The sequence below is a fragment of the Penaeus chinensis genome, chromosome 25 (assembly GCF_019202785.1).
Source record: "Penaeus chinensis breed Huanghai No. 1 chromosome 25, ASM1920278v2, whole genome shotgun sequence".
Lineage (NCBI taxonomy): Eukaryota > Metazoa > Arthropoda > Malacostraca > Decapoda > Penaeidae > Penaeus > Penaeus chinensis.
This window is the reverse complement of record NC_061843.1, coordinates 8,241,892-8,258,184: the sequence shown is the minus strand read 5'-3', so window position 1 is coordinate 8,258,184 and position 16,293 is coordinate 8,241,892. Positions and strand designations below refer to the sequence as shown.

At 43.5% G+C, this 16,293-nt stretch overlaps 1 protein-coding gene across 2 annotated transcripts in view; it reads right to left on the bottom strand.

The window, feature by feature from the left end:
- LOC125038693 (potassium voltage-gated channel unc-103-like) overlaps positions 1-15,565 on the bottom strand; it is a 102,725-nt gene extending 87,160 nt beyond the window's left edge. For both annotated transcript variants that reach the window (XR_007116067.1, XM_047632258.1), the window contains exon 1: positions 14,088-15,565. Coding sequence is in view for 1 of the 2 variants with exons in the window: in XM_047632258.1 (XP_047488214.1) it covers positions 14,088-15,110 (1,023 nt within the window). In the remaining variant the exon portion in view is untranslated. The remainder of the gene's footprint in view (positions 1-14,087) is intronic.
- Between the last annotated feature and the right edge of the window lie 728 nt (positions 15,566-16,293).

Sequence of the window (16,293 nt, the reverse complement as noted above, 5' to 3'; positions counted from 1 at the left end):
GTATTTCTGCAAACAATATGTGCATATATACCTTCACACACACACACACACACACACACACACACACACACACTGCCCGTGTGTGTGTGTGTGTGTGTGTGTGTGTGTGTGTGTGTGTGTGTGTGTGTGTGTGTGTGTGTGTGTGTGTGTGTGTGTGTCCGCATATATACCCACACAAACACATGTATATACATGTACATACACACACACACACACACACGCACACACACACACACACACACACACACACACACACACACACACACACACACACACGTATATATATACACACATATATATATGCATGTATGTATGCATGTATATTATACACACACACACACACACACACATATACGTACATGTATATAACGTATGTATATGTATATATATACATATACATATTCACTCATATGTATGTATGTATGTATGTATGTATGTATGTATGTATGTATGTATGTATGTATGTATGTATGTATGTATGTATGTATGTATGTATGTATGGATGGATGTATGTATGTATGCATGCATGTATGTACGTGCTTGTATTTGCGTATGTACAGTTTAATATTTGAGCTATTTCTCCACATATAAGAGTCGAAATATAAAGACTATGATGCTGGGTAAAACACCGAGGCAAATCAGATCACACGGGTATATAGGGCCGAAAAAATTCACACGAAGCGTTCGTTCTCTAAAGCACACCTTTAGCTTGCTTGTTGCAACATGCACCTGTACTGCTTCCTCTTGGCATGCACAGTGACGTGTTATCTCTCAGGTGCGAATAGAGCTATTGACTTCTTCATCACCTCTTTCATCTTATACATGAAAAATGAGAGTAATCGAGTTACTCTCGTATGCGCGAGGTTAATTAGTTTATGTCTGGAACAAAAGAGCGCTTAAGTGAATTTTCGCATGACGGTGCCTCATGTCAGGGAAATTGCTTCTCATGTGTATGTGTGTGTGTGTGTGTATATATATATATATATGTATATATATATATATATATATATATTTGTGTATATATATATGTATATGTATATATATATGTATATGTATATGTATATATATATATATATATATATATATATATATACACACTCGCATGACGCCAACATTACCCAACACGGCGCCTCATGTCAGGGAAATTGCTTCTCATGTATATGTGTGTGTGTAAATATATATACATACACACACACACACACACACACACACACACACACACACACACACACACACACACACGCATATATATATATATATATATATATATATATATATATATATATATATATGAATACATGCATATATGCATGTATTCATATATGCATGTATCTATGTTTGTAAATGGCCATATACATTATATATATACATATATATATATATATGTTTATATATCTTTATATATATGTCTATATATATATCTTTATATATATATATATATCTATATATATCTTTATATATATATATATATATATGTATGTATGTATGTATGTATGTATGAATGAATGAATGAATGAATGAATGAATGAATCAATGAATGAATGGATGAATGAATGAATGTATGTATGTATGCATGTAGGTAGGTAGAAATGTAGGTACTTACACACTTACATAAACACATGCACACAAACATAAACAACCACATCCACACACACACACATATCTTAGTTAATAATAGAGATGTTATACATATGAGAAAGTCGAAGTACATTTGTGTGTGAACTATAACAGGAATGAAAGGATACGCATCTCGACACTCATTTTTTTTCGGACATATTTTCGCTACCACCACTACTACTAATACTCTAAAACTCAGGTTACTGCGAGTCCCGGTTGACTTAAATAATCAGGTTCCATCAACCACGAACAAATTCCACCCATGATCCATAATTCAGAAAAAAAAGGGAAGGAAATATTAACCGCGTAACGAAATGAGAGTGACTGCTTAATGAATTGGGTTTGGACGGCCGCGGACGAGACACTTATCAGCCTCTCCAGCAAACGATCCCGTGACCTTTCCTTTATCTCTCGAATTTCCTTGATCTGATTGGCTTGATTTCTTTCCCTATCCCCTCACCCCCCCTCCCATCCCCTCCACACGCACCCAATCCCTACTTTATCTGGTTTCCTTAATTTTTCGATTTTATTATTTTAAGTCGTTATGTTTTTGTTTTGTTTTGTTTTTGTATGTGTTTTTTTCCTCACTTGTGTCTTCTCTTTTGTTTTATTTCCTGTCTCCTCGTCTCTGTATTCTCTCCCATCTTCCCCCTTCTCCTTTCCCCTCCTTTTCCTCTCTTTATCTTCCTTCGCCCTCCTGCTACCCCCCCCCCCCCCACACATCTCATCTCTCATCCTGCTTTCCGTTCACTTATTTCCCCCTCCATTTCCATCCTCTCATCTTCCTCTATTTCCCTAAAGTTTCCTCTCCCCCCTCCCCCCCTCGATCGACCGCGTCCCCTGATCAATTCTCCCCCCCCCCCCCTCTCTCCGTCTCTCTCCTTCCCCTGCTTCCTCTTGTCTCCTTCCCATCTCCTTGCTTTCCCGTTTTCTTCCTCCTTCTTCGTCTTTCCCTCTTCTCTTCCTCTCTCCCTCGTCTCCCCCTCCCACTCCTCCTCATCCTCTCCTACTTTTGCTCCATTCCCCTTCCCTTCCTCCTCCTTTTCTCTTATTCTTCTCCTCCTTCATTCTCCTTCCTCCCTCTTCCCCTCTTCTTCCCACTTCCTCTCCTCTCCTCTCTCCCTTTCCACCCCCTCCCCCTCCCCCTCATCCTCCCCTCTCTCTCTCTCGCCTCTGACCCCCACCCTCTTGCCTAAGCGCACCCAAGGAAGGTCTGAAGCTTGAACTGTTGTCTGGTTTCTCCCTCCCCCTCCCCCTCCCCCCCCCCCCCCTCCCCCTCTCCCTCTCCCTCCCCCTCTCTCCCTCTCTCTCTCCCTCTCCCTCCCCCCCTCCCCCTCGGCCTTCTGTCAGTCTTGCAAGGTAGTCAGCGCACTACGATATTTTTCCAAGAGGTGGTATATATGAGGTAAATGTATCCTCTTTTTTTTCTCATTATAAATATAATTTCCTATCTTTTTTTGACAATGCTGTATTTATATCTTTGTATCCTTGTGTACTATTATGACTTATGTGAATATAAAATAGGTTTTTGAGTTACTCTGCATGTCAGTGTATTGTGTCTACTTTATGATTTTTTCCATATGTATTTTATTTTATTAATTTCTATCAATTTGCTTATGTTTATTGTTATTATTCAAATAACACCGGAAGTCTTCAGGCTGCTGTTATTTATGAAAATTCCATATGTTTATTGTTTATCTAATTCATCATCATTATTTCAGTGTATCATTCCATCCTATTCTTGCTTATTTATCTATTTTTAGAACTTGAAAGAGAAATGAACAAGGTCCTCACAATTCTTTCGATCACTGACTTTTTGCAACGTCCTTCACAGTTGCCAAATTTGATTTCTTTTTCACTTCACGAAGAAACACGCACGCGCCATAAAAGAAATACAGTCTCACCAGGACACATAAAAAGATAAAACTGTCGCTGGACTCTTACTGGATACGTGACTAAGGCCAGCTGGCTATACATAACACCCCCCTACTCTCTCTCTCTCTCTCTCATCTCCGTCCCCTCTTTCTACCCCCACCGACCCCCACCCCCCCTTTCCGTAGGTCATTGCTCCTCTTCTTCTTCTTCTTCCTCGTCTCTTCCCCATCTCTGCTGATGCTTTCCCCTACAATCTATAGTTTTTCTTTCTCTTTCCATTTCCATTTCCAATCCCAACTGACCCCCCCCCCGAAAAAAATTGCTTTTCTCCCCCCTAGCGAAGCCTACTGATTCCTTCCCCAAGATAACATTGATTCCCACCCTCCCCCCTACTTCCCTTTCCTAACCCCATCCACCTCTTTCTCCCTTATAACCTCCCTCTTATACTGAACCCCACTTCCCCACCTCCCCATCCACCCTCCTCGCCCCCCCCCCCCCGTCAGAGTTGTCGAAAACATCCGCCGTCACATGTCTAATCTGTCTCAAAGAACTCAGCAGTTTCCTCTTTTTTCCATCTCCGTCTCCTTGTCTCTGTCTCCGTTTGTCTCTCTGTCAGCCTGTCTGACAGATAGACAGATCCTCTCTCTATATCTCTTTCTCTATCTCCCTCTATCTCTGTCTCTCCCTCCCTCTTCCTCTTCCCCCCCCCTCTCCCCCTCTCTTTCTCCCTCTCTCCCACAGCTGATCGAAGGTGGAGCGATTCCTCAGGGGAAGAGGTTCTGTGGGTAAACATCGTTGGCAAGTGTAACGAGCAAAGGGTTTTTCCGAGGCTTGGCAAACAGCAGTAAGCATAAGAGAATCAGGAATCAGGTAGCATAGCTTCTCTGAATTAAGGTTTTTTCCCCTTTTTCTTTATGTTTGGGTTTAAATGATTCTCGGAGGGAGAGCGAGAGGTGGGTAGATAGGTACATAAGTATATAGATAGATAATATACGCACATACGGACAGACAGATACATAGATAGGCAGAGAGACAGACAGATAGATAGATAGATAGATAGACATAAACAGACTAAGAAGAAGAAGAAAGTGAACTATATAATGAAGCAAGCGCCGACGACACAGCAACTCCGCATAAATTGCAAAATGTTCAAGAAGGAAACGAATTCGCTCCACGCCTTCCCTCCTCCCCCATCCCCCCCCCCCCTCCCGCCAGGACACCAAGCTATAATCTCGTAAACAAAATGACTTGGCTTATCACGAGAGATGATTCACGTTTGCGGGCGAGAAAGTGACACGCAAAGAGAGATGAGGAGCAATTATTTTCATCAGTCATTAATTTGCAAGAACCTCCAGCGTAATTAGATGGTGTCCTTGCAAGGCTGTAATTGCTCGTGTTACAAATTTCTTCCTGCTTGAATATATTTTTGTTTCGTGTTCTGATGATGTTCATAAATAAAAAGTAAATAAGAAAATGGAAATATATAAAAACAAAACAAAAAAACATGTATTTGCATATCGATGTGAAAATCACACACGCATTCACACGCAAACATACATAAACACCCAAGCATTTGGACACACACACACACCCACACACACCCACACACACACACACACACGTACATCAACCCATCCATCTCTATCTCTATCTACACATTCGATATGCGACGCATCAACATAAACGACATACAAGGGTTTCCCAAATTGGATCATATACCCGCCAGCCCATAACGTCTCCGCCTGATCTACATTTTGCAATATTCTGCAACATGAAGACGCCCATAACAATGACATCTCATCCTGGTCCTTGCAACGAGGTTGAGCTAAGAGGCAGAAGCGCAAACCGAGGTCTTGCTCTCTGGTCGATTTAAGAGGGAATAAGACCCCGTTTATTCGGTAAATTTGCTTCATTTTCTCCTTTCAGAGGTGTGACTGTGTGTGTGTGTGTGTGTGTGTGTGTGTGTGTGTGTGTGTGTGTGTGTGTGTGTGTGTGTGTGTGTGTGTGTGTGTGTGTGTGCGTTCACCATATGTATATTAATATTAATAATATTAATAATATTATTAATAATAATAATGATAGTAAGATCATAATAATGAAAAAAATAGATAGTAGAGGCAAGACGAGAAGAACGTAGATAAAAAAATAAAAGCAAAAAGAAGAAGGAATAAGAAAAAAAAAGTAGAAAAAAATGAAAGAAGAAAAGCAGGGGATACGACTCTATTCCAAATATTTCTTTAGGCAAAAACAAACATCGAGAAAAAGTAACGAAGCCTTTTTATTTCGTCGAAGGCTTTCGTTTGCCTCTGGAAATTATTATCCTTTTTCCACATATTATACAATAACGATATTCACGTAAGAGGCAAGTTTAATGGGCCGAATGAATTAACTAACCGGTAAAGCACTCATGTGTGTAACAATCTTCACGGACGAAAAAGAGAGTGACAAAGAGAAAATTGAATATAAATGGTGAATAAAAGAGAGAGAGAGGGAGAGGGAGAGAGAGAGAGAGAGAGAGAGAGAGAGAGAGAGAGAGAGAGAGAGAGAGAGAGAGAGAGAGAGAGAGAGAGAGAGAGAGAGAGAGAGAGAGAGTGAGAGAGAGAAAGAGGAGAGGGAAAGGGAAAGGGAAAGGGAAAGGGAAAGGGAAAGGGAAAGGGAAAGGAAAATGGGGAGGGAAAGGGAAAGAAAAAATCCTCAGAGAAAGACAAAAAAAAGAAAAAAACACACACAAAAAAGCCCGACAATTCCGAAACACGTTTAAGAGTCAGCTTCATAATTACAATTTCCTCGTGTATAATTTCCAGTAATAAGTTCCAGGAAAGTTTTCGAGTCTGTATGAAAGCGGGGATCTCTGCGATTACGTAATTGGGCATCAAAACAGCCCATCAACTCCTGCTGTGACACGGGAATTACGTCTTTAATAGCAACAGGAATGGGATATATTTGGCCTAAAGTTTGTGGCAATATCATGGTGAATTATTAACTAGTCTAACGTTGTAAGTAGCTATGTAGCTTGTGAATAAAAGTGATAAAAAAAAAAACAAGATCACAAGAGAATAAAAACTACAATTTAAAAATGTTTATTTATTTTGTAGTTTTATCGACATTTTTCCAACGCGCCAAGGCCTCAGGAACGAACGATCACGATGATAATGACAATAACGAAGATAATGATGATAATAATGATAATGATAATAATAATGGTAATACTTACAATACACTTTATTTGTTCCCTTGTTTATTTCGTATCATAGGTGGACAAGCAACGATAAAGAAGTTGAAATAGCATCTGTATCCAGTCAATCATCTCGCAGATACAAATTAATTTCCTTCAGCACACAAACTCTACATAATGATGATGATAATGATGATTCTAAGGGTGATAATATGACCATAACTAACACCACAAACAAATTTAGTAAAAAATTAAAAGCTCCTTTCTTAATTACGAATAAAATTAAGCCCACACGTTACTGCTCACACTGGATAACATCACAGTAATGAAAGTCAAAACATGGCTTGTTTACCTTTCACCTCCCCCCCACCTCGCCTACCCCCTCTCCCTCTCCTCCCGCCGCCTCTGTATATACGTTTGTAATTTTGAAAGTTAATAACAACAACAACGACAACCAAAAAACAACAACACTAAAATTACACCTTTTGCGCTGCGTTAAAATTCCAATAATAGGACCCGACATTTTTTATTGGATTCTCATCAAAGAAGGACAATAATAACAATTAAAAATAGATAATTACCTCAGTTAAAAATGTATATTGGTTATGATACCTACAAAAGAGAGAGAGAGAGAGAGAGAGAGAGAGAGAGAGAGAGAGAGAGAGAGAGAGAGAGAGAGAGAGAGAGAGAGAGAGAGAGAGAGAGAGAGAGAGAGAGAGAGAGAGAGAGAGAGAGAGAGAGAGAGAGAGAGAGAGATTGATTATGATATTTACGAGAGAGATGGAGATAGATAGATAGATAGATAGATAGATAGATATATAGATAGATAGATAGAGATCGATGATGATATTAACGAGAGGGGGAGATAGATAGATAGATAAAGAGCGAGAGAGAGAGAGAGAGAGAGAGAGAGAGAGAGAGAGAGAGAGAGAGAGAGAGAGAGAGAGAGAGAGAGAGAGAGAGAGAGAGCGAGAGAGAGAGAGAGAGAGATTTTTAAAAATATACGTTCAAGCCAGGTCTGTCATGCTAATGACTAAAAATTCTAATGTGAACCTGATGATCATTATATATGCAAATGCCAGGGCTGGAACAGTGGTTATAATGATCCCAATATAAAGTATAATGCAGATGGCAGCCATGACGTGCGCTGCAATATCACTGATGACGTAATATGCAACAGAAAACAATGCAAAATGGCATCAGTTGGCATAATAGGTTTCTGACTAATGATGAAAGCATTAGTTTCTCGGCCTTTTTTCGTGAATAAATCTATATATTTTTAAAATATACTTCAACGATTATTTTACAATTTTGCAGGCGGCTGAAGCAGTTACAGCAGTTAAAATAGTAGTATCAGTGGTGGTGGTAGTACAAGTAGTAGTTGTAATAGTAGTTACAGTAGTAGTAGTAGTAATAACAGTGGTAGTAGTAGTAATAGTAAAGTAGTAGTAATAGTAATAGTAACAGTAGTAGTAATAGTAGTAGTAATAGTAATAGTAATAGTAATAGTAATAGTAATAGTAATAGTAATAGTAATAGTAATAGTAATAGTAATAGTAATAGTAATAGCAATAGTCATAGTCATAGTAATATTAATAGTAGTAGAAGTAGAAGTCGTAGTAGTAGTATTAATAATAGTAGAAGTCTTCGTAGTAGTAGTAGTCGCAGTGTGTTTTTGAAATAACAATAGCCATCAAAACTGCCGTCACTTCCTCATCATCATAATCATTCCCCATGACTTATCACAAGCATCGCCTTGAACAAGTTACGATCCTCATTACTGTAATGAGTGATGATATCAATAAACCTAAAGCCTCAAGTGCCAGACGCCGCCATCTAAATGAATCCCATTTACGAACCCTTTAAGTATCGTTACGGCGGCAAAGAATGTTAAAAGAATGGAGGCATCTCGAGCGAAACAGATTCACTCGTTTCTATTTCTCTTTTTATTTCATTCAGACTCTGTTCGAACTCTGCGAGGCTTTTCCACCCGTCTCTCGACTTCCTCGAACTCACGGAATCCCTTGTGCACACACGCAGCTTCTTGCACGTGAGGGAGGCAAGGATGACATTACTTGCCTTGTGTAGAGGCCGACCTTGCTAGGCTCTGGGACTCGCCCTCATACCCAGGAGAGTCTTTTAGAGTACTTGTGCTGTTCGCTTTCTCTCTCTCTCTCTCTCTCTCTCTCTCTCTCTCTCTCTCTCTCTCTCTCTCTCTCTCTCTCTCTCTCTCTCTCTCTCCACTCCTTTCACTTTTAGATATTGTGGCTCCTCTTCAGTTTTTTTCCCGGTCTCACATTTCTATAGGTACCACTTGACCCATATCCCTCTTGCATCGCTGAGCCTTCTCGTCCTTATATGTATATTCTCATTTCTTTTCTTGATCTTATACTCTCTCTCTCTCTCTCTCTCTCTCTCTCTCTCTCTCTCTCTCTCTCTCTCTCTCTCTCTCTCTCTCTCTCTCTATTAATTCGCTCTAAAGTGGGTAATCATCTGAATTAATTTTTTCATCCCGTTCTTACTGTCCCTTTCGGGTACCGTTTATGACCGCAGCAACTTCTTGTTTCCGGGGGAACATCTTCCCTTTAATGCAAACTTTACCTCCCATGATAAGTTTCAGTTCATCTATTTGTACTGCTTTTACCTCCGTGGCTTTCTTGCTTAAATCTTTATCTGTGTCTTACGTGTACCCTATAAAATCCATTACCTCTATAAATCTTAGTCCTGGACACACTTTTCTCCGACGCAAATTGAGTTTCTTCAGAGGAGCAGCGTAAACCACGGTCGTAACTTATCTCAATCTTCTCGTCCTCTCTGTCCCCTTCTCTGCTTTTTTTTTTTTTTTTTTTTTTTTTTCATCTCTGTCTTTGCCGCTCTCTCTCTCTCTCTCTCTCTCTCTCTCTCTCTCTCTCTCTCTCTCTCTCTCTCTCTCTCTCTCTCTCTCTCTCCATCTATCTGCTGTCTCTCTCTCTCTCTATCTCTGTCTATTTCCATTTATCTATCTCTATTTATCTATCTCATCTCTCTCTTTCACTCTTTCTTTGTCTGTAACCTACCACCCTCCCATCCTCCCCCCTCTCTCCCTCTTCCTCTCCCTCCCGTCCCTTGCTCAAGAACCTTTTGGAAATCCCTGGTCATGAGCCCTTAAGTCTATCGCCTCAGACGCCGCCATTCAAGACGCGCGCCCCTCCGCAGAGTACCCCAGAATATCGGTCCATAAGCCTCGCTCCGCTAATAGCTGCTGGAAGTTGGCTATTTGCTACGCGTAGGCCTAAGGTCCCGGGCTGCCTTTGGGTGTGATTCCTCGTGTCGAGACGCTCTATCTCGTCCATTTGTCGCGGTGTATTTGCCGAGAGGGAGGGGGAAGGGGGTACTTGGGTAGAGGTAAAGGGCGGGAAGGGGCTAGCAAGATAAGGGAATAAAGGGGTAAGGGGCTATTAGAGTAATGGGTAAGGGGAAAGAGGAAGGGAGCAACTAGAGTAAGAAAGTAAGGGGGTAAGGGGCCACTAGGGTAAGGGAATAAGGGGGTAAGAGGCTACTCGGGCAAGGGATAAGGGGAAAGGAGCTAGTAGGGTAAGAGTAAATGGGGAAAGAAACTACTATGGTAAGGGGCAAGGGAGTAAGGGGCTTCTAGGGTAAAGGGGGAAAGGAACTACTAGAGTAAGGGGGTTAAGGAGGAGACACAACCGGGGAGGAAAAGTAAGACGAAGACGCCGATGAGGAAGACAAAGCTGAAGACGCGGAACACTTCTCCCCTTTTCCTCCCCGTGATTGTCCTCCCCATTCGACGTCCCTCAAGGAAGCAAAAAGAGTCAACAGCATTGGCGTGAGGGAAACAAAACTCAAAATAAAGGCCCGGCGCTCAATTACCATAAAGATACCAGGCGCCGTGCGTAATCGTTAGTGCTCGTGAGAGATGTTATATGAGGCGGCGATGCTGTGTTATAAAATTTCTCCCCGAAGTCATCCATAACAGGGCAAGGAGGAGAGCGCTCAAGGAGAGAAAACCGTGTCCAAAAAAAGAGACAATTTGATTCTGGTGTTAGAGCTTGTACGGAGAGGAGGCAGAAGAAGAGGAGGAATAAAGAAAGAAAGAAAAAAAAAAAGGGGGGGGGGGTGAGGGGGAAGAAGAAGAAAAAGAAAACAGGACAAAAAAGGGCGAGGGAGAGGAAGAACTGATGGCTCATACAAGATTAGTGAAATTGAAAGTAGTTCAGGAAGAAGAAGAAAAAAAAAAAAAAAAAAAAAGGGAGAGAAAAAAAGAACAAAACAAAGAAACAAAGAAAGAAAGAGCAAAAAAAAAAAAAAAAAAAAAAAAAAGACTCACGGGTCGAAGAACGAACCGATGAAAAGCCGTTAAATAAAAATCTCTGCGGGGGTACAGAGGCCCTTTTGAAGATGGGAACTCCGGGAGGAGGGGAAGTGGACTGCATGCTGTCTAGGATGCGTTGGGAAGAGGCAAGTAGAAAGGAGGGGAGGAGGAGGAGGAGGAGGAGGAGGAGGAGGGGCGGGGGAGAGGAGGGGAGGAGGAGGAGGAGGAGGAGGAGGAGGGGGAGGAGGAGGAGGAGGAGGAGGAGGAGGAGGAGGAGGAGGAGGAGGAGGAGTAGAGGAGGGGCGGGGGGGGAGGGGAGGGGAGGAGGAGGAGGAGGAGGAGGAGGAGGAGGAGGAATTGAAAAAGAAGAAGAAAAAATAAGGAGAATAAAACGAAGATAAATGGAAGAGAATCAAGAGGAAAATGAAGAGAAGGAGGAAGTTAAATTAAATTAATGTTAAAAAATAAAGCAGAAAAGGGAAACAAAAGAAGGAAGAAGAAAAGGAGAAGGAAAAAGAAGAAGAAGAAGAAGAAGAAGAAGAAGAAAGAAGAAAGAAGAAGAAGAAGAGGAGGATGAAGTAGAGAAGGAAGAAGAAAAAGAATAGAAGTAAGAAGAAGTAGAACAGAAGGAAGCAAAATAGAACGATGGAGAAGAGGAAGAATAAGAATAAGAATAGAAGAAAGAAGGAGAGGAGGAAGAAGAAAAGAAGGAAAAAGAAGAAGTGGAAGAGGAAAAAGACGTGGAGGAGGAAGAAGGAGAGGAGAAAGAAAATGAAGTGGAGGAGGAAGAAGAAAAGGAGGAGGAGGAAGAAGAAGAGGATGAAGAAAAAGAAGTGGAGGAGGAAGAAGAAGAGGAGGAGGAAGAAGAAGAGGAGGAGGAAAAAGAAGAGGAGGAGGAAAAAGAAGAGGAGGAGGAAGAAGAGGAGGAGGAAGAAGAGGAGGAGGAAAAAGAAGAGGAGAAGGAGGAAGAAGAAAAGGAGGAAGAAGAGGAGGAGGAAAAAGAAGAGGAGAAGGAGGAAGAAGAAAAGGAGAAGGAAGAAGAAGAGGAGGAAGAAGAAGAAGAAGAGGAGGAGGAAGAAGAAGAGGAGAAGGAAGAAGAGGAGAAGGAAGAAGAGGAGGAGGAGGAAGAAGAAGAGGAAGAAGAAGAGGAGGAGGAGGAAGAAGAAGAAGAGGAGGAAAAAGAAGAAGAAGAAGAAGAGGAAGAAGAAGAGGAGGAAGAAGAAGAGGAAGAAGAGGAGGAAGAGGAAGAAGAGGAGGAAGAGGAAGAAGAGGAGGAGAAAAAAGAAGAGGACTCGAACCTCCTTCAATGGTGATGCCACTTGGACGGCAGGAAAGTTTGGATGGGGATGCAGGGTGAATGGAAAAATGATTCGTGACGTTTAATGATGGTGAAGGGGGGGGGGGGGATGTTGGAGAGATAGTGATGATTGGACGGTCAGCCAACGAGGGGGAGAAGAGGAGGAGGGGGGAGGGGAGAAGGAGGGAGGAAGGGAGGGGAAGAATGGGGAAGAGAAAGGGGAGTGGGGAGGGAGGGAGGAAGGGAGGGGAAGAATGGGGAAGAGGAGGGGGAGGGGGGAGGGAGGGAGAGAGGGAGGGGAAAGATGAGGAAAAGAAAGAGGGGGAGACAGGGAGGGAAAGAGGGAGGGGAAAGATGAGGGAAAGAAAGAGGGGTAGAGGGGGGAGAGGGGAAGGAGGTGGAGAAGGGGGAAAGGGGATGGTAGGAGGGGGAATAGGAAAAGAAAGAGAGAGAGAGAGAAGGGAGGATGGGGAAAGAAACGAGGGGGGAAATGGCAAAGAGATGGAAAAGGGGGAAATGGAAAGAAAGAAGAAATGAGGAGGAAGGAGGAGGAAGGGAGATAAGAGAAGGAGAAAGAAGGAGAGAGAGAAGGGAGTAGAAAGAGGAGCGTGGGAAAGTACAAAATAGAGAAAAAATGGGAGAGAATGAAAGGGAATTCGAGAGAGAAAGTGGGGAGAAGGGGGAATGGAGGGGGGGAGAGACGAAACCAAGGAGAGGGGAAAGGGACGAAATCAGAGGGGGAGGCGGGGTAGGGAACGAAACCAGAGGGTGGGGTAGGGGACGCAACCAGGAGGGGGGGAGGGGATGAAACCAGGGGTGGGGTAGGGGGGTTGGGGACGAAACCAGGAAGGGGGGTAGAGGACGAAACTAGGAGGGGAGGGGGGAGAAGAGGACGAAACCAGCATTCGACTGCTATCTTTTAACGAGCGACCCGAAAGTTCATGCGACGGTGGGTATGAGAGAGAAAGTTGAAAAAAGATTTATCCAGAGTTTGAGAGGTTTCCAAGATGCCCCTCTTAAAAAAAAAAAAGGAAAATAAGAGAGAGAGAAATAAAAAAAAAGACGGAATAGAAAGAAATGACAGGGCAGTAAAATAAATCGATAGAAAGGAATAACTTTGACATAAGACCACGTCGTTTCGGGAAGGAACTTTATAAATGGTACGTCATGGAAAACCGTTCAGTTTTTCCTCTATGAAGATTGTAAATGTCAGGGAGCCGAACTTCGGTCATCTATTGGAATATATAACTAATAAAAATATCGCATAATTTTCCTTCTTACAGATATTTGTAGGTACGTAAATAGCAATGAATATGCAAAAGCGGCATTTCTTTCAACTGCAATGCCTTTTTAAAATACAAAGGACCTTCTTAAATCTAAAATGGCTCGAGGGTCTCCGGATATAGAAATTCTTGGTTCTCGAGTAATAATTTCCGACCGCTTTCGAGTGTGCGTATGCAAATAGGAATGACCGGTTGCCCTTATTACATGTATACATACACAGACGTACACAGACGTACATAGATAGAGAGGCAGTCAGACAAAAAGACAGACAGACACACACACAGGCAGGTAGGCAGACACAGATACACACGTACACTGCTTCAAGACATACCGGTAAAACATTTCTGTAAAAGAGAAAAACATGGAGCGCGTATAACCAAGTTTTCTTTAAGCAGGTAATACACATAACATTGTTATTCTAATGTTATTCATTATTTGTGTTAATATAGTTATCTTGCATGTACATTATCCGTACTCGTGTTCTTCTGTTTAGAAATAATGCAAGAGTGGTACATCAGTCAACCTACTGTGTTAAAATTTTGTATAATCTTGTTCTTCATCTCCTCCGATCTCGAGAGCGACTTGCAGGAGGACTTGAAGGACGCGATTGACATCCTGTCTAATATGGAGGAGTTCATGGCCGAGAGAAAGGAGCCCTTCCTACTCTCCGAGCCGTGCGTCCCTCCAGGAACCCTCAGGTGAGACAGGCCTTGGCTTGCTCGACGTCCTCCTCCTAAGGACTCGAGAAATCCCTTGGCGTCGAGTCTGGTCCTCGACGAGAGGAATCCTTTGGATCCGTTTGGGACGTTGAGACTGCAGCGGGAGGACTGCCTCGCTCCCGCCTTCAGGAACGGCTTCGGGGAGCTCAGGTTCTGCGTGACGATGAAGGGGATGGACCGCTGGCGCATCGCCGAGTTCAGGAAAGGCTTCTCCTTCGGCTCATCGGTCTGCACGCCGTTCAGGGCGTCTCGGGGCGCGAGGATCAGGTTGGAGATGGTGCCGTAGTTGGACACGTTCTTGTCTCTGTTGAGGTGGACGTTGGGCTGGTCCGAGAGGAGGCCCAGCTCCACCGTCTCGACGCCATCGCTCTTCTCCGCGAAGTGGTACTGCGGTTTCCCGAAGGAGAGGAAGGACTTCTGCTGGGGCTCCGCGTGGCATGTGGACAGGACGCTCCCGCTGCTTCCCCTCCGCTCGTACTTCTCCTCGACGGAGTCTTGTCTGGAGGCGTCGTCGCTGTTCCCTTCGCTCTCGCTCGTGCCGCTCGTCTGCGATTTGCCCATCAGGAAGTACCTGGAGCAGAACCTCTCCCTCGACTTGCATCCTCGTCTGGGATTCCCTATCAGGTCTCCCCAGCTCCTCGCCTGCGAGAGCGTGAAGGGGGACTCGCTGAGAAAGGACTCGATGGTCGTGGGACTGCAGAGGGCGTCGACTGAGGCGCAGGAGCGACTGGTGTCCGAGGCTCCGCTGATGGTAAAGGGCGCCGGGCACGGTCCTACCCGCCTCCGTGACAGGGGCGACCCGGGCGACATCATCCCGCCCCCCTCCGTCATGGGCGCCGCCGTTGCCCCTCCGATTGCGCTGTATAAGGGCGAACTCGCGACGTTTCCCTTCCTTACGGCCCAAGTTCGATTACAAGAGCATTGTATTTACTGCTGATGTTTCAAGTTTGATATTCCCATTCACAAATTTTCCAATATTTTGATTGACTGAAAATGGAACTCATATCCTTGCGCCGCTGCTGCTTCACTCTCCTCCTTTTCTTCTTCTTTTTTCCTTCCTCAACACAAAGATATTCAGATATCTGCAGGAAGCTCCGCCCAATCAAAAGATAATCTGAATATCAGAAAATTATTGGCCGCGTGTATAAGACCCGGCATACGAGGTCACCCTTCCAATATGGCGAGAACCTCATCTTCACTTCCCGTTCCATTAGGGACACGTCATGAGGAGGTCATGAGGAGATCATGAGGAGGCCGTGATGAGGCCACTCGGACGAGGTTCGGCGATCGAGTCTTGGCGTCAGAAGAATCACTCACAGATGGACCCGAACCATAAAAGTTTCCGCATAAAAGACTTTGCTTCTAGAGGAAGGACATGCAAAATGGATGTCAAGAGTGTGCTTTCGAGTTCAGGTGGACGCAGATGACCTCCGAATCGCCGTAAAAAAGAGAGAAGAAAATCTAATGATCACCACTCGTTGTCCCTTCTCGGTCGAACATCAAACACATTAATTTAAAAGCCATTTGCTATCGTCCCGACCAGAGTTCTCCTCCACGCAGCCGGACCGGAAACTCCCTTGCTTTTGTATAATACATTCTCCGGAACGGCCGAAGCAGAACTCCTTCAAAAAAGGGGAAAAATAAGACCGGTCGAATTTATGGAGTCATTATTGTGACGTTGCACGACCAGCTTGACTTCTCGCTTGTGCCTTGACCTCCGCGACGCCCTCTGGAACGCACAAGAAGGTGAAGAAGGAGAGGTTTTGTCATGGAATTATTATCCTCGTTATCATTATTATTCCGTGCTTTTCTTACGCCCCTATTTTCTCGGCGGCCAGCGAGGAATCCTGGGAGGCGGAAGCACACAGCTGGACATCTTTACGTTTCACTTTTATCTGGTTCGTTTTTCGTCTGACGTGGTGCAATTTGCATCCGAAACTTCTTAAAGCATTTCATCTTCAGGGACACTAACTTTCTTCCGACGGAGATAAAAAAGAAAAGAAAAAAAGAAGAG